Source organism: Zalophus californianus, chromosome 17 (genome assembly GCF_009762305.2).
Source record: "Zalophus californianus isolate mZalCal1 chromosome 17, mZalCal1.pri.v2, whole genome shotgun sequence".
Lineage (NCBI taxonomy): Eukaryota > Metazoa > Chordata > Mammalia > Carnivora > Otariidae > Zalophus > Zalophus californianus.
Genome location: NC_045611.1, coordinates 26,285,770 through 26,309,265, shown reverse-complemented (window position 1 = coordinate 26,309,265; position 23,496 = coordinate 26,285,770). Strand labels below are relative to the sequence as shown.

At 55.2% G+C, this 23,496-nt stretch overlaps 1 protein-coding gene across 5 annotated transcripts in view; it reads left to right on the top strand.

The window, feature by feature from the left end:
• Positions 1-23,496, top strand: part of NDRG4 (NDRG family member 4) — a 40,027-nt gene that overhangs the window by 5,039 nt on the left and 11,492 nt on the right. For 3 of the 5 annotated variants that reach the window (XM_027618779.2, XM_027618778.2, XM_027618777.2), the window contains 2 exons: positions 13,774-13,868; positions 18,125-18,169. In XM_027618779.2, coding sequence (XP_027474580.1) covers positions 13,797-13,868; positions 18,125-18,169 — 117 coding nt within the window. In that variant the 5' untranslated portion in view covers positions 13,774-13,796. Of the gene's footprint in view, positions 1-13,773; positions 13,869-18,124; positions 18,170-22,193; positions 22,359-23,496 lie in introns of those variants that run through there. The other 2 variants (XM_027618781.2, XM_027618780.2) reach the window with 1 other exon arrangement.

Genomic DNA, 23,496 nt, shown 5'->3' with positions numbered 1-23,496 from the left:
CCACTGAGGCACAGAGAGGTTAGGTAACTTTCTGAAGGTCACACAGATGGAAAGTGGTTAGCTGGAATTTGAACCAGGATATCTGGCCCCACAGTCCAAAAATATGTTTCAAAACAGTGTGGTTTTTTTGTTTTTAGAAAAATCCTTTTTCAGCATGTTGATCAACAGTGAAAAATGATGAAAGAGTGGAAGTAAAAATGTTAATGGTGGTTTCCTCTGGCGAGTAGGGATTATATGTGCTTTTTACTTCTTTTCGCTCTTCTGTGTCTGACTCTCCTCAGTGAAATGTGTGTTACATGAAACTCAAGTTCTATTTTTAAAAACTAAAAATGAACAAACCCAGAGGGGAAAGTGCTAAGCGCTGGGATTCTGATGAAATCAACCCCATGGGAACTCTGAGGAAGCGCTAAAGCCCAGTGCTGCGGAGGGGGTGTGTTCTTGGAAAACTGGAGGGCGGAGCAGTCCTTCAAGGTGGATATTGAAGTGGGTTTTCCATAAGTGTAGGGAGGAGGAAGTTACCAGGGCACAGGGAACATGTAAGGACTGCAAGACCACGTCGGGGCTGGGGGGCGGTGCTAGGCTGAGTAACAGCCCCTGAAGATACTCAGGTCCTAAGCCCTAGATCCTATGAATGTTACCTTATGGGACAAGAGACTTTGCAGGTGTGATTAAGTTAAGGCACCTGAGATGGGGTCATTCTCCTGGATTAGCCAGGTGGACCCTAAATGCAATCACAGGTAGCCTGACGAGGGCGAGGCAGAGGGAGAATCGACCACAGAGCACGGAAGAAGGTGACGGGTTGCCTGCAGCAAGATTCTTCCCTTGCACGCTGCTGGCCTTGAAGGTGGAGGATGGGCCATCAGTCAAGCAACGCAAGGAACAGGGCTCTAGAAGCTGGAAAAGGCAGGAACATAGATTCTCCCCTAGAACCTCCAGGGGAAGAATGGTCCTGCCAACAACCTTGATTTCCGCGGAGTTCGGATTTCTGACCTCTGGAACGATAAGACAATAAATAGGTGTTGTTTGAAGCCACCGAGCTGGTGGTGACTGGCTAGAGCAGCCTGGGCAACCCAGGTCCAGGGTGTGTGTGCAGAGCCGACTCAGGGCCTCTGTGGAGGCTCTGACAGCACAGGATGGTAGACAGACTGTGGAGCTGGGGTTGGGAAGGCTGGTCCTGATCAGCCCTGGCCATATGGGCTCGGGCTGAGCCGGGCCGAGCTGGGCCGAGCCGGCAGCGTGAGCTGAGAGAACGGCACAGTGCTGTTCTGTAAGCAGAAGAGCATCCCGTGAGCCTTGACATGAACCTGGTCCCTGCGTGGTGACAGAGAACTCTCGTTGCAATCATCCTCGAGTGCTCGAAACTCCAGACCACAGATGAAATGCACACTCTAGCCAGAGTGATCGTACATCTGAAGCCCCAGAACAAATACCTTTGAGGACCCAAGTGCTTTTTCAGTTCCTTTTGGGAGAGATGTGGCAGGGCAGGTGCTGCGGGCCTAGCGATGCACCCTGTCTTCAGCAGATGTGATGGGGGGACCCCAGCCTCCCAGGGGGACTATTTCTGGCCTGTCGTCTCCCTAGACTGGGGGCGCCCCATAGCCAAGTCCGAGGTTTGTAGCCAGGATCTTATTCTGTGCACCCGAGACCCTTTCCTGACAGCCTGCTCCAGGGGCCGGGCGTGTGAGTGCCAGAGAGCCTTTCCCATGTTGGTTGTGCAGGAGCAGAGATGGACTGCTGGGGCCCGGGGCCTGGGAGTGGAAGAGGGAGGCTGGCTGGTCGTCCACTGGGTTGCCTGGAGAATCCCGTCTGTCCTACCCGGAGCCCTTGCAGGTGCTTCCCCTCATGCCGACGGTGAGAGCTCTCAGCCCTGGCCAGCTCCAGAGTATTTCCCGGCATCCTGGGACAAGGTAGAGTGGTCAGGGTGGCCCGGAGGTCCCTTGCGATCCGAAGTGGTCATCCAGGAGGACTGTAGGCCCCAAGATGTGCTGAGCTGGAAAAGCCCTGAGCAGCTAGAGTGGACCGTGATGTTGCCATTGGAGTGTGGAGGGGAAGTCCTTCCTCCAAGCCCGTGAGCCCTCCGATCCCACACCCGGGCCAGGCTGCCCCGTGTGAGCACCGGACGGAGGGCTGGGTGCCGGGCCACGTGGGAGAGAAGACCCTAGATGTTGTGTTAGGACTCTCGTTTGCAGAAACTGAACGTAGAGTGACAGGGGACTGGGGGCTGTCTGTGCAGCACAGTGGACCCAGGGCACACGGGGCCACCAGACTCTCTCCCCTCCCCCCAACTCCTACCTGTTCAGTTCTTTGGGTTGCTTTGGTTCTAAGTCAGGCTCTGCCTCAAGATGGCGAGGTGGCTGCAGGCTCCCTGCCCACCCTCCTCATCACCTCAGCGAAGAGCATCTCTTGCCCCGAGGAGGCCAGCAAAGGCCTGGTCCTGACTGGAGCTCGCAGGCCTCCCTGTCTGGCTCGGAGGCCAGGCCCTCTGTTGCATGCCCACGGTTCCCATGCCTGCTCTCCTCCTCATGCCTGCTTTCCCCTCCTCTCCTTTCTCTGGGCCCCCTCACCCCCTAGCTGGCCTCACCCGGTCTCATGAGTTTGGGCACCATCTCTGTGGTGACGTCGGCAGCCTAGACATGTACACCTCTACCCACTCAAGGCTAAACCTGTCCCCGAGCTGTCCCCCGGCCTCTTCCCAATAGCTTAGAGCAAAACCCAAGTCATTCTGGACTCTTGTCACTCCCTCACACCCCGCGGCTGACGGCCCACGGCTCCCACCAGCTCCGCCTTCAGGACGCACCCCGACTCTGAAGACTTCTCCACCTCCACCGGAGCTGTCGAGTCTCTTCTGGATCTTTGCAACTGGTCTCCCCGTTTCCGCCCCCATGTCTGCTCCACACAGAGCAGGTGGAAGGGGTCTTTTAAGTGCCAGAACCTTCCAGGGCCCCTCACTCAGAGAAAAACCAGAGTTCTAACAACATTCAGGACAAAATGTGATCTGATGCTCCTGCCCTTACCGCTTTGTCCCCAGGTCCTTCCCCGCCACCCGTCCTTCCAGCCACGCTGGCTTCCTCACGCACACCTGCACGTGTCAGGCAAATGCTCGCCTCACAGCCCCCGCCCCTCTCTCTGCCCTGGGTGCTCCCCCACATCCGCAGGGCCCTCTCGCTCACCTCCATGCACCAGTTCAGACCGCAGCCCCCCAGCCCCGCCATCTAGCCCATCTCTGACACCGCTCCCTCGGTGAACTTGGCACATCTGACGCACCATGTATTTACTCAGACGTGTTGATTGCAGCCTCCACTAGAAAGTTCCACAAAGGTAGGACGTCTTGTCTATAATGGTCAGTAGTTCATCTCTGGTGCCTGGAACAGTGCCTGGCACATAGTAGGTGCTGAGTAATATCTGGTGAGTTGATGAATGCCTGAAGGACTTAGGTCTGAGCCACATGACCATGCCTGCAGCTGTGGTTCTCCCCGCCCGGAGCATATGAATCAGGAATAAAGCAGGGGGGGGATGGCTCCCAGACAGAAACCAGGTGCTCTTATGAATAGGAGGGACCTGGGTGCTGGGTCCCCACACGGCCCCTTCTGGAGACATTGCGTTTGAGGCAGGAAGACTCTGGGAGTCGCGTGGAGTGAGTCCTCTGCTAGGTGAATGCTGTTCCTGAAAACACTAATGCATGACGGTAATGCAGAGGGATCGGGGCTTCCGGTGGAGAAATGCCCAGTAAGAAAGCTGCTTACTCTGTCTTTAATTCAGACCGTATTGCAGACCCCTGAGCTGGATGAGGCTTGTTGCCTTAGCTTACCTCTTTAAATCTTGCACAAAGATCCAGGACAAGTATATCTTTGTTTCTGGGAAACTTGCCAAATGAGGCAGATACACAGCTGAATTCAAGCACCGGTGTTAAAGAAGCTTGAGAATCTGGCCAAAAAAAAAAAAAAGCCAAACCGGGCTTTTTAGCTAATTAAGGTAGGTCATGTTTACCCATATCAGCACAGTTATTGTGAGCCTGTGAGGGGTGGGGGAGAAGGGGCTGGCTCACTTGCCGAAGAGCAAACGGGGAGGACTGCTTCACGGATTATGCTGCCCACAGGAGAGAGGAAACCGCAAGTTCTGGTTGAGCCCTAGCATTCCCCTGGTTTCCCTCGGGCAAACCCTTTCCTTTCCCTTTGCTTTCCGCTCCTTCAGCGTGTTAGGGTGGGCCTCCAAGAAAAATGCCCCACATTAAATAGTTTCAACAGAATGGGACAGAAAACCCAAGATAACAATAAATTAAACAAGATAAAAGTGTATTTCCCTCTTTTGTAAGTAGCATCTGAAGATAGGCCATCCGGAATCATGGCTTCATGATTCTCAGGTACCCAGACTCCTTAGTATCCTTCCCCAGGGTCCAAAATGGCTGTTGAAGCTCCCACCATCACATCTATATTCCAGCCAGCAGGAAGAAAGATGGACTGAAGAATGGCATGTCTCCTCCCTTTAAATCACATGCTTCCATTTACATCTTATTGGCAGAATGTTGTCACGTGGTCATAAATAAGTTTTATTCCCATGATCCACCTGCCCATCTAAAATGTAGGGATGTAGGGGCTCCTGGCTCAGTCAGTAGAGCCTGCAGCTCTTGATGTTAGGGTCGTGAGTTCAAGCCCCAGGATGGGTGTAGAGCATACTTCAGATGAATGAATGAATACCAAGTTTTAAAAAAAAAAAAAAAAAAAGAAAGTGTAGGGATCTCTTCTTAAGGAAGAAGGGGAGAACAGATATTGGTGGACAGTTAGTCTCTGCCACAGTGGGACTCTTACTGGTTTCCTCCAGCAGCTGCCCACACGGACGGTGTTAGTGGGATTCTAGTTCCATCTCTCCTTGGTCCTGGTCTGGGGTTGGAGGTTTATCATGTCTGTGTTTAATCCCTGGAGCCATGTTGTGGACAAAAGCAGAGCTTCCATACTGGTGCTGAGCCTCAGTGGAAAGAAAGAGCTCTGTATGTCACCTCTGAGATGCATGCCTTTTTCGTACTTGAACATCTAAAATGCAGTCTGTGCTGGTGAGGTGGTCTGTGCTTAGCGGTGGTCATTGCTGCCTCGCGCACCTCGGGGTTCTCAGAGGGGAGGGAGATCCTGGAGATGATGGCGGAGCCCAGATGTCGGATGCTGACGGCAGAGGAGTGGGGACTGCAGGGAAAAGCGACAACTTGGAGACAGAGCGATTCAGGGGTATCGGACCCTGAATGTAGAGAAGTTTTAAGACCTTAAAGAATTTGTTTCATGTGTATGTTCCTTTTTAATTTACAAGAGTGATAGATGCTTTTAAAAATCTGGGTCTGGGGGCGCCTGGGTGGCTCAGTCGGTTAAGCGTCTGCCTTCGGCTCAGGTCATGATCTCAGGGTCCTGGGATCGAGCCCCACATCGGGCTCCCTGCTCAGCGGGGAGCCTGCTTCTCCCTCTGCCTCTGCCTGCCTGCCTGCCTACTTGTGCTCGCTCTCTCTCTCTCTCTCTCTCTCTCTGTCAAATAAATAAATAAATAAATCTTAAAAAAATAAAAAATAAAAAAATAAAAATCTGGGTCTGGGGCACCTGGGTGACTCTGTTAAGCCTCCGACTTGATTTCGACTCAGGTTCCTGAGATCAAGCCCTGCGTCAGGCTCCACGCCGGCCATGGAGTCTGCTTAAGATTCCCTCTCTCCCTCTCCCCTTCCCCACCTCTCTTCCTGTCTCTTAAAAAAAAAAAAAAGTCTCAGGGTCATGAGTTCAAACCCCATGTTGGGTGTGGAGCCTACTTTAAAAAAAATTAAAATAAAAATTTTTAAGATTTTATTTATTTATTTGACAGAGAGAGGACACAGTGAGAGAGAGAACACAAACAGGGGGTAGTGGCAGAGGGAGAAGCAGGCTTCCCACCGAGCAGGGAACCCGATGTGGGGCTCCATACCAGGACCCTGAGATCATGACCTGAGCCAAAGGCAGACGCCCAATGACTGAGCCACCTAGGCGCCCCCAAAATTAAAAATTTCTTTAAAAAGAAAAAGAAAAAACTGATGTTGAATTGGAATTAAAGGTATCAGTATAAATTTCAGATTTATGCACACACACTCAGATGGATATAGAAGTGTGTGTTAGTATACTTACATATCCTAACTCTGCCCGTTGAGACCGCCTAGAACAATGGCACCCCAGCCGCAATGAGCATCCCTAGTGCCCAAATCTTGGTTTCCAAACAGCATTCTGCAATACAAGGAGACTGGGCTCTCTGGAGAAGCGGTTGATTCCAGGATTCAGGCAGAGAAATTATGAAACGAGTTTCGAACTACTCAAAAAGTAATGGGTGTGTAGTAAAAGAACCCAACTCGGAGGAACCCCCCCATGGCCCAACCTGACACGGTTTAAACAATGAAATGATGGCAATGTATTATAACCCATGGAATAGAATAACTGCTGATGTAAACAAGTAATGGAATAAATAAGTAAATGTAGGAGAAAGGACAGCTCTTTCTAACAGAACTCCAATTGATAAGTGTAGAAGGAATGATAGAAATAGAAAAGTGTCGTTAAGAAAACACGACAGTAATAACTGTCGGCAGAAATCACCCATGGTTGCTACAATTAATGGGGGAAAGTATGATGAGAAACAGGAGGCTGCGTAGTCTCAAAGTATCTTCCCACAAGATACTGATTAAGTACAAAGAGAAAATACTGACTTTACACTAGAGAAACCTGCAGACACTACCTGAATCAGGCGATCACGGTCAGCATCCCCAGCCGTAAAACAGACTGACATCACCTACTTACTAATGGAATGCAGGGAAAAGGTCACATGGTGTCTGTTCTGTTCTTGCCAAAAGTGCATAACCTCGGTCTGAGCCTAGGGAAACTGTAACAGACAGACCCAAACTGAGGGACGTTCTGCAGATGTAACCGATCAGTAGTTCTCAAAAGTGTCAACATCATGAAAGACAGACTGAAGAACTGTCCCCAACTCCATGACAACTATATGCAACATGGATCCTGGATTGGGACATAATTGGGAAAACTGGTGAAATTCATATAAGGTCTGTAGACGACTTCACAACCTCGTATCAGTGTTTTATTGTTTCTTCTAGTTGTGTTACGGTCTTGTAGCATGGTAACATTAGGGGAAGCTGGGTGAAGGGTGTGTGGGAAATTTCTGTGCTTTGTTTTTTCTTGTTTCTCTAGAAAGTTGAAATTCTTTCAAGATAAAAAGTTAAGAGGGGGGATGGGTTATGTCTTAATTGACAGTGCTTTTTTCTCTTCTGTCTGTACGTAAAATGTTAGTGTGAGTTACATTCAGTGGTATCTTAGATATGGTAAAATCTGCCATGTAGAATAAAAATCTCCTGCTCTACCCTTCCAAACCATATCCTTCCCTAGAGACAAGCACTGTTACAGCTCCCCTGAATTGTATGAGGACTGGTTTTTTTTTTTAGATCTTATTTATTTATTTATTTGAGGTAAAGAGAATGAGAGAGCACAAGTGGGGAGGAAGGGCAGAGGGGGAGGAAGAAACAGGCTCCCCACTGAGCAGGGAGCCCCCTTGGGGCTTAACTGACTGAGCCACCCAGGCGCCCCTAACTTTTTTTTTAATTTGCAAATATATGTACCTGTGGTGCACATGGTGTTTTGCTTAAATGGGTTTGTTTATACTTAATATTCTGTGACATCTCCTTTTAACTGCATATTTTTTAAAAGATTTTATTTATTTATTTGACAGAGAGAGACAGCGAGAGAGGGAACACGAGCAGGGGGAGTGGGAGAGGGAGAAGCAGGCTTCCCGCCGAGCAGGGAGCCCGATGCGGGGCTCGATCCCACATGACCCAAGCCTAAGGCAGTCGCTCAACTGACTGAGCCACCCAGGCGCCCCCTTAACTGCATATTTTAGAATGCTTTCCCTATTTCAGTGGAAATACAGAAGTACCTCGTATTTTAAATAGCTTATGGTGCTCTGGGTGTAGATGTCCCATTCTCCTGACATTCATTTGGTCGTTTCCACTTTTTTTTTACTATTCCAAACAGTGCATCCTTCCACACACTGCCTCATAGTGTATCCTGTGATTGGGATAAATATCTAAAGACAGACTTGCAGAGTTGACAGATAATTGCATTTTTATAAACTACCGAGTTCCACTCCCAATAAAATTGAGCCCTCTGCAGTCCAACCAAGAGTATATAAATCCAACCACAGGGTATATAAAACTGTGCTGTTTCCCCATGACCTCCCCAACACTGAATGCTATCAGTCTTTCAGTACTTTTGAGTCTAAAGTGAAGAATCAGTCATTCATCTCATTCAACAAAAACGTATCAAGTACCAGCAGAAAAGATTAATGATTGGTTTTGGTGTCATGTAGGGAATATGATGGGGAAAGGCATACTGGTTGGAGGGAGCGGTAGGAGTGAAGGCACCTGCTTCCTGTGGGTAGAATGTGCCCCCTGGCTCACCTGGGATCCTCAGCTATGAGTGTCAGCGTCCACATATGGCTGCCTTAAGCCCAGCAGAATGTGCTGGAAGGATGAGTGTGTGTGTTGTCAGGGAGGCAGTGAATGGGGGGCAATGGAAATTCATAAGCCCAAATCCAGGATAAAACAGGAGAACTGGTCTAGTTCAGGCTGGGCATAAATCAAGGGGCCATAACTCGAGAGAAGACCTAGAAGCCTAGGCCAGCAAAAAGTGCTGTCTGTCCCCTGTACCCTCCTGTTGGGCATCTACCAGGGGAGGTGGAATATACCCAGAGTGTGGGTTTAAGAGCATGGGCTGTGGGTTCCCTTCCTGGGTCAACCACAGGGGGACCTGCACCAGTCACCCCCCCCTTGCGCCTTCCTTTTTTCCTCATCCGTCAAACGGGGATGCTGCAGGAAGGTGCTGTCCCAGCCTTTTGAGGTCAGGATGGTGCAGTGGGATGGAAGGGGCCAGCTACCCAGATAGTTCCAGATTCCCTAGACAGTGCATTTGGAAGTGGAATTCCTCATTTCTGGGGTCCCGAGTTTCTGGGGATTCTTTTCAAACCGTGGTGCTGGCGTGGTGAGGGTGGCAAGGCGTTTGGGCGCACAGGCTTGGACGAGAGTCACGTGCTCTCCCTCTGCAATGTCTGTCTTTGTCTGTGGCACAGATCCCTCCCCCAGGGTGGAGCTGGCCAGGCCCCGTTGGACTCTGCTCCTGGTTGCAGCTTATTTCCTTCACTTGTGGCTTTTCTCCTAATAATGGAACCTTATAACCAGGACTTTCAGGAGTGCAGCATCCACAGGGCACCTTGGAACATGACCTTCACCATGACCTGCCAGAGGTCCCTGCACTCGTAGAGTTGAAAGAATACAAACCATTCCACAGTCCTGCCTCTTCTCTTACAGTCCAGTTTCTTCCTGCCCCATAAGGTCTGGTTCACCTGTATGCTCTCTCCCCCCATGTATGCTCAACTCACTGTCTTTCTGTCTTGCCTTTCTTCGGCTTCGGTTCCTGTGTGGCTCGGAGGGACAGTGATGGGTGTTCTGGGCTGGAGGGCTATTCTTCATCATGCAGCCCTGTCCCCACACGGGCTCCTGGGCACTAATCACTGGTTGGGGTCCCCAGTTGCTGAGACAACAAAGCTCCCCACAGTGTATTTCCAAACATCGTCCTCCACTGTCTGAGCAGTGTTTCCACTCAGCAATTGCTTCATATATATATATAATATATGTATATATATTATATATATGTATATATATATCGGGAGGGACAGAGGGAGAGAGAGAATCTTTTTTTTTTTTTTAAGATTTTATTTATTCATGAGAGACAGAGGGAGAGAGAGAGAGGGAGAAGCAGGCTCCCAAGGAGCAGGGAGCCCGATGCAGGACTCGATCCCAGGACCCTGGGATCATGACCTGAGCCGAAGGCAGACGCTTAACCATCTGAGCCACCCAGGCGCCCGAGAGAGAGAATCTTAAGCAGGCTCCACGCCCGAGGTGGGGCTCGATCTCACAACCCTGAGATCATGACCTGAGCCAAGATCAAGAATCAGACGCTTAACTGACCGAGCCACCCAGGCGCCCCAATCACTTATATTTTTAGCCCTAACTCATCTGAGGGTTTACAGGGCCCAGGCCTCAGCATAGAATCCTATTTGAAGAAACACAAACCAGGAACCAAAAATAATTTAAAAGAAACGCAACTCCTCTTAAAGAATTACCCATATTCACGCTGCTCAGGAGCCCCTGTGCCCAGATCTCCTCTGTGCTGTGACAGGTCTCTGTCACACAAAGAGGCCGTGTTTCCTTCTATTGCAAACATCAGTGTAGTCTCCCTGCCAATAGGTAGGGATCCCTCCTCGAGCAAAAGACAGCAGGAAAAGAGCTCCAGAGTTGCCTGAAGTCTGCAGAGGAGGTAAAGGAAGCCCCTAATCACCTATGTTAAATTCTTTTTGTCTCACCCAAATGGGTACCAAAATCTTCCATTGAAAAAGCATTTTTCCATCCATTGTCTCTGATGCACTTCTGAGGCGGGCAGAGGAATGCTCACGTTCCCATTTTGCAGATAAGCATCCTTTCAGTGATTTGCCCAAAATAAGGCTAGGCAGTGAATGACACAAGAAATCCTGGCCAGGGTTCCAAGGACTCCAGGCCTAAGTACGGAGAAAGCAAGAAAGCGGAGGGCTGGAATAATGCCAGGCTTGTTTGGATCTAACTCACTAGGTTGCCTTTAGGGAAGCAGGGATCAGAGGGGAGAAAAAAGGGTGGGGTGAGAAGAGCCATCACTGTTGCTTCCCAGACCCCTGGGGTCATGTCCTCCCCTCCCGCCACCTGAGCCCTGGCTTCCTTGCAGGAGGTTGATAGGAATCTCTCCCCCGCCCCCAAGCTTTACTGAGATAGAATTGTTATTTAACATTATGTACATTTAAGGTGTACGATGTGTAGATTTCATAAGAAATCTCATTTTCCTTTAACTTAGCATCTAGCTGCCTTTTTTTTTTTTTTTTTTAAACCATAACTTTCTTCGGAAGAACCTTCTATGCCAGCGCCCTGTGGGAATGTCTCTGGTTCTGGAGCCCCACATCACCACCTGGTGGGCCCTGGGCGGCCTTGTGTTTCCCTTGGGTTGCGACATTCCCAGCTCCTGGGATTACAAGGTATCTCTCCAGCCCCCCTTCCTCACCGCCCCCTCCATCACGGGCCATCTGTCCCTGCACTGCCCACTCTCAGCCCTTTCAATAGCACCATCCTTGGGGAGGATGGTTTCATAACAGGCCTGGGTGAGGGGAGGGACACCCCAGTGCTGCCAGGGTGTTTAATCGAGTTGGTTATTCAGGGAAACTGGCAGCTAAAAAAAGTCCTAACGGGGAAGAGTTTTCCAAGGTGGGGGCCCTTCGTTCAGCTCCCCACGCGGGGGGATGGATGAGTGTGCACACATCAGAAAGGATGGAAGAGAAAGGGGGGAGGGGAGAGGATGCCTTTCTAAAAATACAGCCCATCTGCAGTTAGCTGGTTTCCCCGGAAACCACTGGGAAGAGCACGCTCCAGCAGCCGGTGGGGGTGCAGGGACCTCCCTGCCTGGCCGCCTCGGGCCGGAGATGAGGCTCTCCCAAGGGGGCTCTGCAGCTCGCCGTTAGCCGTCCACGAGGCCTGGGTGACTGGCAGCTCCCAGCCCAACCTCAGCCCGTCTAAACCCCAAACTAGACTCAGGTGGGGACCCCCATGTAATCTGGAGGCACCATCTTCCTAATATTCTGGAGGACTGATGCTTCCTGCTTCTAACAGGAGGGAAGGAAGCCCAGGGAACGTCTGGAGCTGCACCCTGGTGTCCTGACAGTCGGCCACAGAAATAGGCTCCATCTGAGACCCTGTGCTCTTGGGTCCCAGGCGCTCACTGCACCAATTCTGTTGTCACTGGGCCTTCCACAGGGAGAAGGGACGGGCAGGGGCTGGATGGGCTGGGGTGCACCTTCTCCCCAACCAGCTGGTGGGATTGTCAGCCTTTCGGGCAGAAGGGAAAGTCCGAGGGCTTCCACCTTGAGAAGACGAAAGTAGAATTGAGGGAGGATGAGCAGATGGGAGGAGGGTTAGGAGTCCAGCCTTCCAGGGCAGGCGGCTTTGGTGCTAAGGAATGAGCCCTGGACCAGAGTAGGAATCGAAAGACCCCGTTTCCAGGCCTGGCCCCATCTGGGCATGCCCCAGAACCTCTTGGTTTCCTCATCTCGCTTCCCTCGAGGGTGAAGTTAAGTAGCGCAAGGAAGTGCTTCATGATCCGTGAAATGCTTGCAAAAAGGAACCAATCGTGATCTTCACAGCATCTCTAAAAAATGCTGGTTTTTCTAGATTTCAGATTGTGGACCCTTGTTTTCAGTCCTCCGCCCAGGAAGGATGCCTGTAAACTTTATGATGTTCATCCTTCCAGGCTTCTCTGTGGGGACTATTCCTATTTTGTAATCTCGATGATCCTGTATGTTTTATAACTTCTTCTTCCATGTATTAGGACACAGGCATTTCCCCCATGTTATTACATAATCATTCACAAGTGATTGACCCACAGTTTGTCTGGTGCCTTCTTCATGGACATTTAGCTTTTTCTAGTTTATTATTATTATTAGAGAAGGCACTGTGGTGAGTATTCTTACAGATAAATCATGAGGTGCCCTCTCTGGTTTCCTCTTCAAGAGGAAGAAATCCTCTTCCAGAGAGAGGATTGCTGAGTCCAAGACGATGAACCTTTTAAATCACTTTAATTCATTCTGCAAAACTGCCCTCTGATGTAGCAGTTTATACACCCACAAGCAGGACGAGAAAAATGCGGCCTTCCGTGCATCATTACCAGCACTACCAACTCCGCAAGTCCATGGGCAAAAAATATGTATATATATCTTGTTTTAATTTAAAATTTTTTTACTTCTTGTGAGCTTTAATATTTTCTCGTGTATTTATTGGTCAATTTTAATCCTTTTGTGGATTTCCAGTTCACCTCCTTGGCTGGTTTTTCTCTTGGTGCCTTCTAATCTATGCCGTCATAAAGTCCAAGCGAGGATGGCAGCGCCGGGCTCCACAGATCGTCTCTGCCTCCCCGCCCCCACCACGGGCTCCTCCAAGTAGGCACACCCAGGCGTGCGTGCATACACACATGTGCACATATAAGCCCTTCCTGAGGTTCAGACCGAAGGCTCAGAGTCTCCCAGGGACCCCCAGCCGTTAGGGCCTGGGCCTTGGCATCTGGTGGCTGTGGGTTGAGCGGTCATCCGTCCCTGCTGTTGGCTGGTTTAGACCAGCACCCCCTCTTTCAACATCACTGCACGCTCTGCTTGCCTCGCTCCCAGGGCCATCCCCAGCCAGGCTTTTCCTCCCAGGCCCCAGGACAGCCCTTGGTTCTGTTCCTCCCTGTGCCCTCCAGGACCCCACTGTCCACTTCCAACCACCGGGGGCTTCTGTCTACTTCTGCACCTGCATTTGGCTTCCCCACACTCATCCTTTTGCATCTCAATGAATGCAGAGATTTCCTTGAAATTGTTTTAAGAATCATCCTGTGGTGCTTTTTCTCTTTTTTTCTTTCTTTCTAAACATGTTTTAACTTTTGAGAGCAAATAATACAATGACCGCCTCTGAGCTAAACAGGTGAATCTTGCAGATGAAGCCTCGCTGCCCCTGCGAAGCCTGGCTCTGGGGCTGCACTTAGGGACGCGGTTGTGGGGATGGAGTGGTGGGAGTGGTCCCGTGTGCCCCTGCCCGGCCTGGGCTTGTGCTGTCGTCCTCCCCCGGGGAGATTCAGCAGCAGGGCCCAACTCTCGTCCTCCTTCCCTCCCTAGGCCTCCTGCTCCACGACGTGACCATGGCCGGGCTCCAGGAGCTGCGATTCCCGGAGGAGAAGCCCCTGCTCCGGGGCCAGGAGGCCGCCGAGCTGGTGAGTCGCCCCTTCACGATCCCGGGGCGGAGGGCGCCACCTCGTGGCCAAGAAGGAAACCGCGTGCCTTCCTTCCAGCCTCGCCGACCCTCCGTGGGGAGCAGCGCCCGGAGGCCTCCCGCCACCCTGAGACCCAGCCCACCGCGCTGTGGCTTTGGCTGTCTTCGAGGCTGGGAGGCTCTTTAGGAGAATTATTCCCATTTCAGTGAGGAGAAAACTGAGGCACAGAAAGTTAACTAGCTTGGCCAAGGTCGCAGAGCTACTCATGGTTCTGGGAGGCCCTGGAGCCCCAAGACGGCACCCACTGGGCAGTGGCAGGGCCGTTCCTCATCCCCGCCTTCTCTGTCTTTCCTCACAAGCCTCTGAGGGCCGAGGGCAGGTATGACCCACAGTGCCATCAGGAGCAATGGGACTGTTTTGTCCTGGAGGGTTCCCTCCCGGGCACCAAGTGCTAGATTCCAGAGTTGTTTCTACCCCACATTTTCTTGTGGTGGTGATGCCTGGCGCAGCCTCCCTTTCCCTCCCTTGCAAGGAAAAGCGGTGGGTCCGCTGCTCGGCGAATCCTTGAGTGTGGGGACCCCGGGTCTCTGCTGGTTGTGCCGCCCACCCCTCATTTTACAGGTGGGGAAGCCAGGAGCCCAGTCCCCAAAACTTCGGCACACTGGTGTCTGCCCTGCCCTCTCACAGCCTCCGGCCGGGAGCTGAGTGCCTTGTGTTGGGACAGAGTGGCTGACTGGGGCTCCAGGGGCCCAGCCACATCGGGCTGGCGGTCCTGCCCCTTATCTTCAAGACAGAACCTTGGGTTAACGGACAAGACCTGAGCATGTGGGGGGAGGCCCCCAGGAATGGTCAGGGGGTAGCTGGTGAAAACTGTTCCAAGGCCCCCCGTCTCCTGTAATGGAGCCTCCCCAGTGCCCTCCTTACTCCACAGCCTTTTAAAATACATCATGTCCCTTTCTGTTTAAAGCTGGTCCATGGCTGCCACCTGGGTCGAGCTACAACCACAGTCCTTCTGAGGCCCAGGAGGAGGGCCGCACCCCACCCCCAGCCTCCTCTCCTGCCCAGGGGCCTGCTGCTCTTCCTTGAACCAGCCAATCACGTTCTGCTTCCCCCGGGGATGCCTAGCTCCAAACTTTTCCTCACTTTATCTGGGCTCTGAGCCTGTGCCCCCTCCTCAGAGAGGCCTACTCCGACACCAAGTCAGATACTGACACCCTAATAGAGACGCTGTCCGTTTCATTCCTGGTCTCCCCGGGGCCTAGCCGAGCCTTGCACCCCGAACGCTCTCAGTGAAGAGAGCGGGTTGGCTTGGGTCATCCCAGATTGTGATGTGTCTCGGAAGAAGGAAGTTTCCCAGAACTTTCTGAAAAAGTCCCTCCTCCCCACAACCACCCCCCATTTCGAGGCAAGCAGAGACTGGCCTCCTTGCGAGTCTTGGTAGGGGGTAGACAGTGCCCTTGGGGACCCCTGCAGTCCCTGCCAGCCTGGCTCAGTCCTTACTGCCCCCCCCCCCCAACCTGACTTGGTGAGCGTGGCTCCTCTGGCCAGCAGCCTGGCTCTGCCTTCTGTCTGCGGCATTCGGCGTGCCCACTTCATCCCACCTGGCCCCGGGCGGGGGTTTGCCACCGTGATGTGCCCGCCCTGGCAGGGGTCTGCAGTTCAGCCCTGAGGCCCGCCCCCCCGCTGTTTCCCTCCTCTCTCAGCTCAGCACACCCCACGCCCGAGACCTGGTCACATCTGCCTTAACAGCCCCGCCCCCAGCCACCCAAAAACCTGTGCGCTCCCAGCGTCGCTGCTGCAGATTCTTGTGACCTCTCTCTTCGCCTTCCAGAGCCATTCTCGAGCGCGCTCTCTCCCTCTCTCCCTCCCTCTCTTACTCTCTCTCTCTCTCCCTCCCTCTCTCTGTCTCTCTCTCTCTCTCTCTCTCTCTCCCCCTCTCTCCCTCTCTCCCTCTCTCCCTCTCTCCCTCTCTCCCTCTCTCCCTCTCTCCCTCTCTCCCTCTCTCCCTCTCCCTCTCTCCCCCGGCCGTTCCCCGGGTTCTCTTTTCTAGCTGCAGCGCAGGAAGGTGTCTGGCCCCTCACTTCTTAAAGCTTCTGCAGTCTGCTGGGTGCAAGTTCTTTGAGTCTGGTGAGGAGTGCCTCGTCCCACGTGCTTACCTACCATCGCTCTAGCCGTTTGGGGCTTGCTTGCCTGTGAAGACTCGGACACCAGGCGTGTCCAGGGTTCCATGGGGGTTGTTGCTCCTTCTGCCCGTGCCTACACCCCCATCCTCCATGTCCCACAGGCTGCTCCTGGGCCTCCCCCCAGCGGGGCCCTCTCTCCCACCCATCTGCCTCTGCGTCCGACCGTTCCTGCCCTTCTTCCAGGGCCTCCCAGGGCTCTGGATTGGCTTGTATCATTCCTGCTGTTTCTTGGTTTGGGATCCTGCCCCCTCTAAGGCTTTCCCATCTCCCGGGGACCCCTGGCCTGTGGAGAGCGCACAGCACACCCCACCATTATCTGCCTCATCCTTTGTGTTGTTTTTCACAAAACGGCTTCCTCATCTGCACCCTTAGCATCTCGAGTATAAAAATCTCTTCTATCTCTTTGCCCTCTCGCTCGGGCATGATCTTTCTGTAAGAGGATTCAACAGGAACCAGCCTCGTCCCCTTCCCGGAGACCCCCATCCACTCCCTGAGAGGTTCAGGAGCGACCTAGCAGCCTCCACACTCTACCCCCCCCCCCGGCCAAGGAGAACCCCCCAGGCCCGGGAGGAGCCAGAAGGGGAGGCCGGAGGACAGCCATTGTGTCTGAGAGAGCCCCAGCCGCAGGAAACCTGGCTTTCCTCTTCGGGTGGGAGACCCTCTAGAGCTGTCTCATTCTCTCCACCGCCCCCACCGCCCTAACTGCCAGAAAGCAGGCGGTTGAACTTTTCCCTATTTTGAGAGTAAAACATCCGAATTGCTGGTTTTCACTCTTTTTCTCTCAACTCCCATGGGGTCATCTTCCGTCTTGTACATTAGCAGCAACCCTTGTTTGGCTGTCCTCTGATGACACTCTGGTGCTAATCTGACTGTCTCATTTATCCGTGTATTTATTCCGTAGAGCCTTAGGGAGCTTGTGCAGCGTTCAAAGTCAAGTGCAGGAGGATAAAGGACAGAGCGACAGCTAACACCGCGCTTCTTTTTAATCCTCGAGGACATCGAGGCTCCGAAGCTAGATGGCCTGCCCGGTTTATCACAGCCGAGCGGAGGGGAGGAAAGGTTTCTAGACAGACACACTAGAAAGCAAGGCAGAGGCCCAGGATCTCTGCTCCCCTCTTGCCCCCATGAGGTTTCCTTCCCTAGACCAGACCCGCAGAGGACACACATACGGGGTGTGTGTCTTCCCCTCTTCCACTCCGCGTCACTGCTGCCTTGCCAACAGTGGGTGCTTCTGAGCTGAGTTCCCCTCATTTGCAAAGTCAGACTCATTCATCCCGATCTGTCCGGGTTTGGGGAGCCCATTCCAGCCCAGGCTTTATGGTGAGAGCAGAGCCAGCCATGGTCCCGCCCTCCTTGGCACTTGCAGCCCAGCGGGGAAGGATGGGCACCAGCGACTCCCATGGTTCGGTGTCAGTGAGCCTGAAAGCAGGGGACCTCTGTGCTTGGAGAGCACAAAGCTGGCAGGTCTGGAAAGGCAGGAGCAGCAACAGATCCAGACAAAGCCTTTGTGCAGCTTGGAAAAGCCCCCAGTTCCTCCAGCGATGGGTCTCTGTTTCCCCATCCCTAATGTGAGTGTGGCTGTCCTGCCTACCTCTGCCCTCCTTCCCCGGCCTCCACCGCAGGGGTGCCCCAGCAGCCTGACCTTGAATACCACGTGTGTGTGTGTGTGTGTGTGTGTGTGTGTGTGTGTGTGTGTGCGTGTGCGCGCGCGCGCGCGCGCACGCGCGCGTGTGGCAGCGGCAGGGCAAAGTGACCCACGGCAAGGATTTGGCTTCAGAGATCCCACCACTTTCTAGCCATGGGACCTGGCCTCTCTAAACCTCACCCTTCCCACCTGTAAGATGGACATCTTCCCATTTTAAATTAATAGGTAAGATTGATATGAGTAACTACTTGTAGGCTTATCCATCAGGCACCTAATTAACCTGCTGCCTGGGAAGCCCTGGGTCGCCTTTGTTAATATTAAGATGGATCGGGGAGCACAGTAAGTGAGTCTGCTCCAGGCTGAGCCCCCCGGAGCCCCCTGGGCCAGCCAGGGCCTAACATGCTGCCCCTCTGTTTGCCTTCCCGCAGGAGAACTCTGACACCTTCCTCTTGGCCATGGACACAGACTGGAAGGTAGGTCTCAGCTCAGCCCCCCCAAGGTGGGGGACTGCCAGCCCCCTGCCCCCGACCTTGTCCCGGCCCCTGACCTTGCCCAGCGTGGCCCCAGAGGAGGGTCACGACCCTTCTGTGCAGGCACCTCGCAGCCTCCAGGAGCCCCCCCACGCCCGCCCCATTCAGCGCAGCTTTCCCTGCCCCCTGCTCAGTGGAGACACGCCGCTGCTTCCCTGAATGGGACTGAAGCAGGGGTGAGGCCTGAGGGAAGTGAAGATGGAGCTGGGATGCTGTCATCTGAATCAGCACTTTCCTCCAATGAGGAAAAGCTCCAGTGAGGTTGGCGCTCTGAAATAGCTCCCATTTCCATGGAAACTGTCGCCGGGACAACCGTGTCCTCTTTAGTTTGATGCCAGGTTCCCTGTGAAAATCGGACTTGTTCTTTGTGTTTATTCCTCTGCGCTGATGAGTTCGCTCACTTGACCAGCCATTTCTTCCCCCTGAGCCCCATCGTGGTCCTTTACATCCGGGCCTCAGAAAACATCTGAGGGCAGACACAGTGGGGAACCTCCACGGGGTCCCAGAGCCTTGCTGGCCCTCAGAAGCTGCTGAACAAAAGCAGACCCTTCTAGGGCCTTCCCCCTGGCTAGCTGGAATGGCCTCCGCCTGGGCCTGCCTTCCATTGGATTTGGTTCCGTCCCGGAGCCCCATGACCGCCCCGGCCTCCTGGTCTGGATGCCAGGGTGATGTGAGAGGTGGGGTGGCCTGCAGGCTGCAGCAGGGACCCGGAGCCCAGGCCTGTGCATCAGGCCCTGGGTCGTGTGTCCCTTCAAGGCGACCAGAGGCGGCTTCGGAGCGGCTCGTGTGCATGTATCCTCGCCCCCTGGGAGCACCGGTTCTGAACACAGAGGGCTCTGGAGCTGAGGACACGTTGGGGTCTGGGGAACCAATGGGAGCCCAGGAGGAGGGAGAGGAGGTTCGTGCTCGGGAGATGGCCCAGGCCCAGCTAGGGGTCAGCGCGCGCCCTTCACGGGGGCCTTCTTGTCCTCACGGCTCAGAGGAGGACAGGAACATATGGACAAATGGCCCCTTTGCCCCAGGAGGGCGCTAGAGAAGTGAAATCCCAGAGCAGCCAGCCCCTGCCTGACACCAGTTGGGACCCGCCAGACCAACGGTGCCAGGCCCCCAGAACACACCCTGGGGGGCATGAAAGGGGCGAGGGGGGTCCTTGGGTCCTTTGCACCTGTGCCGGCGGGCTGGGCCTAGCCCAGGGCTGGGGCGGGGCCCTTTGCTTGGTGAAGGGCAGCAGGTGTTAAAAGGCACCTGCCCCTCTCCTCCACGTACGCTGCACAGAGGCTGCTGCCCTTTTTTCTTTTCTTTTCTTTTTTTTTTTTCCCTAGAAAAGCAGCTGAGAGGATGCATGACCCTCATCTGGGCCAAGGCCTGGCAGGGATTTTCTCCCCTTTCATTCCTTGCCTCAGTGGACCCAGCCAGTCAGGGAGGCAAGACAAACAAGAGCCCGACAGACCTGGGCCCGGGGCCCGTCCCTGCCACTTGTGGGCCACGTGACCCCCAGCACATGTCACTACCTTATTTGGGACAGAGAGCTCGCACCTCCCCGGGTGTTTGTAGGGTTGGGGAGCGATGCCCGAGGCCCAGCCCTCAGATCCTGAGCTCCCTGTGACTGTGGGCACCCGAGCAGGTGGCCTGCGTGCGGTTCCTGGTCCTGTGTGATGTTGGGCAGGTGACAGAACCTCTCTGTGCTTCATTTTCCTCGTCTGAAGAGTGGACGTTAGGATAAAATAAGGTAATGCGTGGAAGGCATTTGAAAGAGGCTGGCAAGCTGCAGATAGGCTAATAAGTATTTGTTTCTCTTAATAATGTGCCCTCAGGCCCAGAGTGCTAAGGTGCGGGTAAGCTCCGTGTTTACTAGCCGAGAGGGACAGATACTTCTCTGTGTTTTAGTTTTCTCATCCTTTTCCATAGGTGTGTGAGGACTGTGTGTGTTACCCTTGCAGCTGCCTGTGACGACAGCACAGCTGTTCTCCCATTTACAGATGTGGAGGCCCAGAGAGTTTGACTGACTTGCCCAGGGTCACACAGCAGCGAAGTGACGGAGATGGGACTAGGCCCACTGTTTGGCCGGCAGGACCTGAGCCTGCCTCGTCTGGCCACAATCCAGGGAAGGGACCAACAGTGTGGAGAGATGCACGGGTTGCCCCATTTCTCCTCTGCCAGGGCCTGGGCAGGCATGAGGTCAGGTCTGGAGCTCCGTCACGGAGCTCTTTCTTGTCTTCATAGCAACTCCCAGGAAGTTCCTGAGTTACGATTCCTGTGTTACGGTTGAGGAGGCTGAGGCACAGAGAAATTACAAAGCCTTACCCGGGGTTACCCGGCTAGCGGGTGGGGGAGCAGGGACTTGAACTCAGCTCTGCAGATTTGAAGCCAGTGAGCTGAGCAGAAATGGGGGCCGTGGCTGGGAGTGGGCAGTATCCAGGGTTAGCTTCTCCCTGGGGTCCAAGGGTGGCAGAGCCCCTCAGAGGTCAGAGGTTGGACTGGGCATAAGTTTGATGGTGGCCATGGAAGAGCAGGGGGTTTGCGGCGGAAGAGTGGGCGGACAGCCCTCACCCCCTTTGGGGAGCAGGTAGGAGGAGTAAGTGCCTAGAGGGCAGGAGCCGAGCTGTGCCAGAGTGGCTGTGGGCAACAGGGAGCATGGCCAGTCCGTGAGGGGCAGGGTGACACCCCGTTCCGCACCCTGGCCGCCCCGGGGGAGCACAGAGTGCTGGGCCCCTAGAGCCAGAGGTCACAGATGGGGCAGGGCAAGTTGTCGGTGCGCCCCAGGTGGAGGACGTGGCTGGGCATAGCACACACGGCAGGTGTTGACCAGGTCCCCGGGCACCCGGAGATGGGGCGGTGACCCCCTCCCCCCAGGGCTGCCAGCCAGCATGCAGGGGGGCGTGTTCCTTCCTGGGAGAGACAGATGGGGACACGGGTGCCCAGCACCCTCCTCTCAGCTGCTCCTACTTCTCTCAGACCTTGGACTCCCTCCTGGGCTCCCCTCCCTGACCTGTTTCCTCTCCCCTCCTCTCCTCTGCCCCCTCCTTCCCAGTTTACTCTGCCTGCGGGTCTCTAGCCGTCTCCCCGCACAAGTCCTTGCTGTTCAGGAGGACAGGGCATGGGGCCTGCGGTGGCCCGTGCATCCTGCCCCCCACACTGGCTGGCCCCAGGACAGAGAGCTGGCGGGGTGGGGGGGGGCGGTGGTTCTGCAGGAGGTGGGCACGTCCGCCCTGGCAGGCTGACTCCCATTCCTCCTCTGCCTTGGTGGCCTCCGGCACTTGCTGTAGGATGGGGGTGGGGAGGGCACAGCTGGCGTGTGTGCCAGACGGTACCGCTGGCCCTGCCTTCAGCCCAGGCCCCCTGCCAGCAGAGCCCCCATTTTAGCGCCGTGGGCAGGCTCCGGGCATGCCTGTGGGTGGAGTGGGGGCTGCCCTAGGGGAGGCCCTGGAGAGTGGAGAAGGAGCAGTCCTTGGAACAGGGTCAGGACAGAAGGTTGCCCCAGACAGTCACTCCCCCATCCCTTCAAGGTTAAGTGATCCAGACCTTCCTGAGGTGGAGGCTGGGCTTCGGGCCCTCTTAGGCCCTCCCTGCTTCCCAGGGAACAGGGTCAAGGGCTGAGCCCATCTGGCACATGCCGGTGTGGCCTGCCCTGCCCTGTGTCGGTGTGCGGCTCCTGTGTACCTGACACAGGACACACCTGTATGGGGAGCTTCTTGTCTCATCTTCCCAGGCCCTGCGTGCAGCTGCGGGGTGTGCCTGTGTGCTGGGGGCGGACGGGATGCAGGGCCTGGGGACAAGCAAGGATGCTGTGTTGCTGGGGGTGGGGAGTGGGGGGCGGGGGGAGCAGGAGCTGGGGTGAGCGAGGACTTTAGAAGCCAATGAGAGCCAGGTTCCTCTCCCGCCCGCCAATCTGGAAGCGGAGGCTCGGGGAGAGCGAGTGGCTGCGCAGAAACCCCGCAGGGAGGCGGGGCCGGCCTAGGCCACCCGACTCCGCATATAAGCGGCCCGGGAGCGGCGCCCCATCACAGCGCTGCCGTCTCCCCCTCGCGCTGCCCCCTCCCTCTGAACCCTGGTGACTCAGGCCTTTGTTTGCCCTGCCTGGTAGAGGCGGATCGCCTTCTCGCTCGGCAAGATGCCGGAGTGCTGGGATGGGGTGAGTGAGGGCTCTGGGGGGCGGCCAGGTGGGCAGGGAGGAAGGGACAGCCCTCTGCCTCTGTCTGGTGGCGGAGCTGCTTTCGGTCACCTCACCTTGCACACCGCGGAGGCAAGGCCAGCAGGTTCTAGTGTCCCTGGTGCCCCTGGCCTGCAGCAGTGGCTAGGGCTTAGCCGCTAGTCAGGGCCTGCGGGGAAGGGCTGAAATCTGCAGAAAGTGGAATGCGCTGCGTGACCTGTCTGCAAGCCTGGGTGGCCCCGCGCACCAGCGTGCGCACCTCCCACTGACAGTGTGCCCTTGGCCTGGCAGGTGCCCAGCTGGCGTTGGCTGCGTGCCTGTGACCATCTCAGCCCTGGGGGAGGCTCTGTTCCCTGCACGTGTCGGGCTGTCTACCTTCCTGACCCCGCGAGGGTTGTCCTGGTCCTTTGGGTGGCTGCACCAGAGTGAGAACGGAAGGACAGCCTCTTCCTTCCTTAGGAGATGCTTGCAGCCCCGCCGCGGTCCCCAGGGAACTGCAGTGCCAGTCCGGCTGAGGCGGGGAGGTCTGGGCGGGGTGCTAACCCGGCCTTCAGGCCGAGGTCCCTGCAGGGGAGGGGATGAGGAGGGCGTCTCAGCGCCTTATTTAGTGGGTGGGGAAAGGTAACGCTGTAGCCATGACCCTGCGGGGGGTCGGGCCTGGGCAGCAGTGCCCAGGGGTGCTGTTCTTCCTCAAAGAGGGAGCAGCAGGGGCACTCCTCCAGCCCCACGCCCGGCCCGCCCTACCGGGGCACAGACCCCCCGGACCACCCCGTATCCCGGCAGCGACGTCAGGGCCTACTCCGGGTGCAGTCTGGGTCGGCCGAATTGGTTGTGGTTGATGGAATGAATGGTACTAGCCGGCCCCCTCCAGCCCCTTACCCCCTCCCGCGCGCTGAAGCCCAGCTGGGAGCCCTCCCCCCCGCCCCAACTCTCAAGGTCATGGGTGAGGGAAGACCGACCAGCCGAGAGAGGACGTCAGAGCCCCCCCCCCTCGCTGCGGCAGTGCTGGCGCCCACCTGGAGGTGGGGGGGGTGTCTGACGTCACCGGGAGCCAATGGGAGCGCTCGGTCCTGGGGGCTCGGGGCTCAGAGCGCTTCGGCCTGCCGCCTTCGGGTTGCCC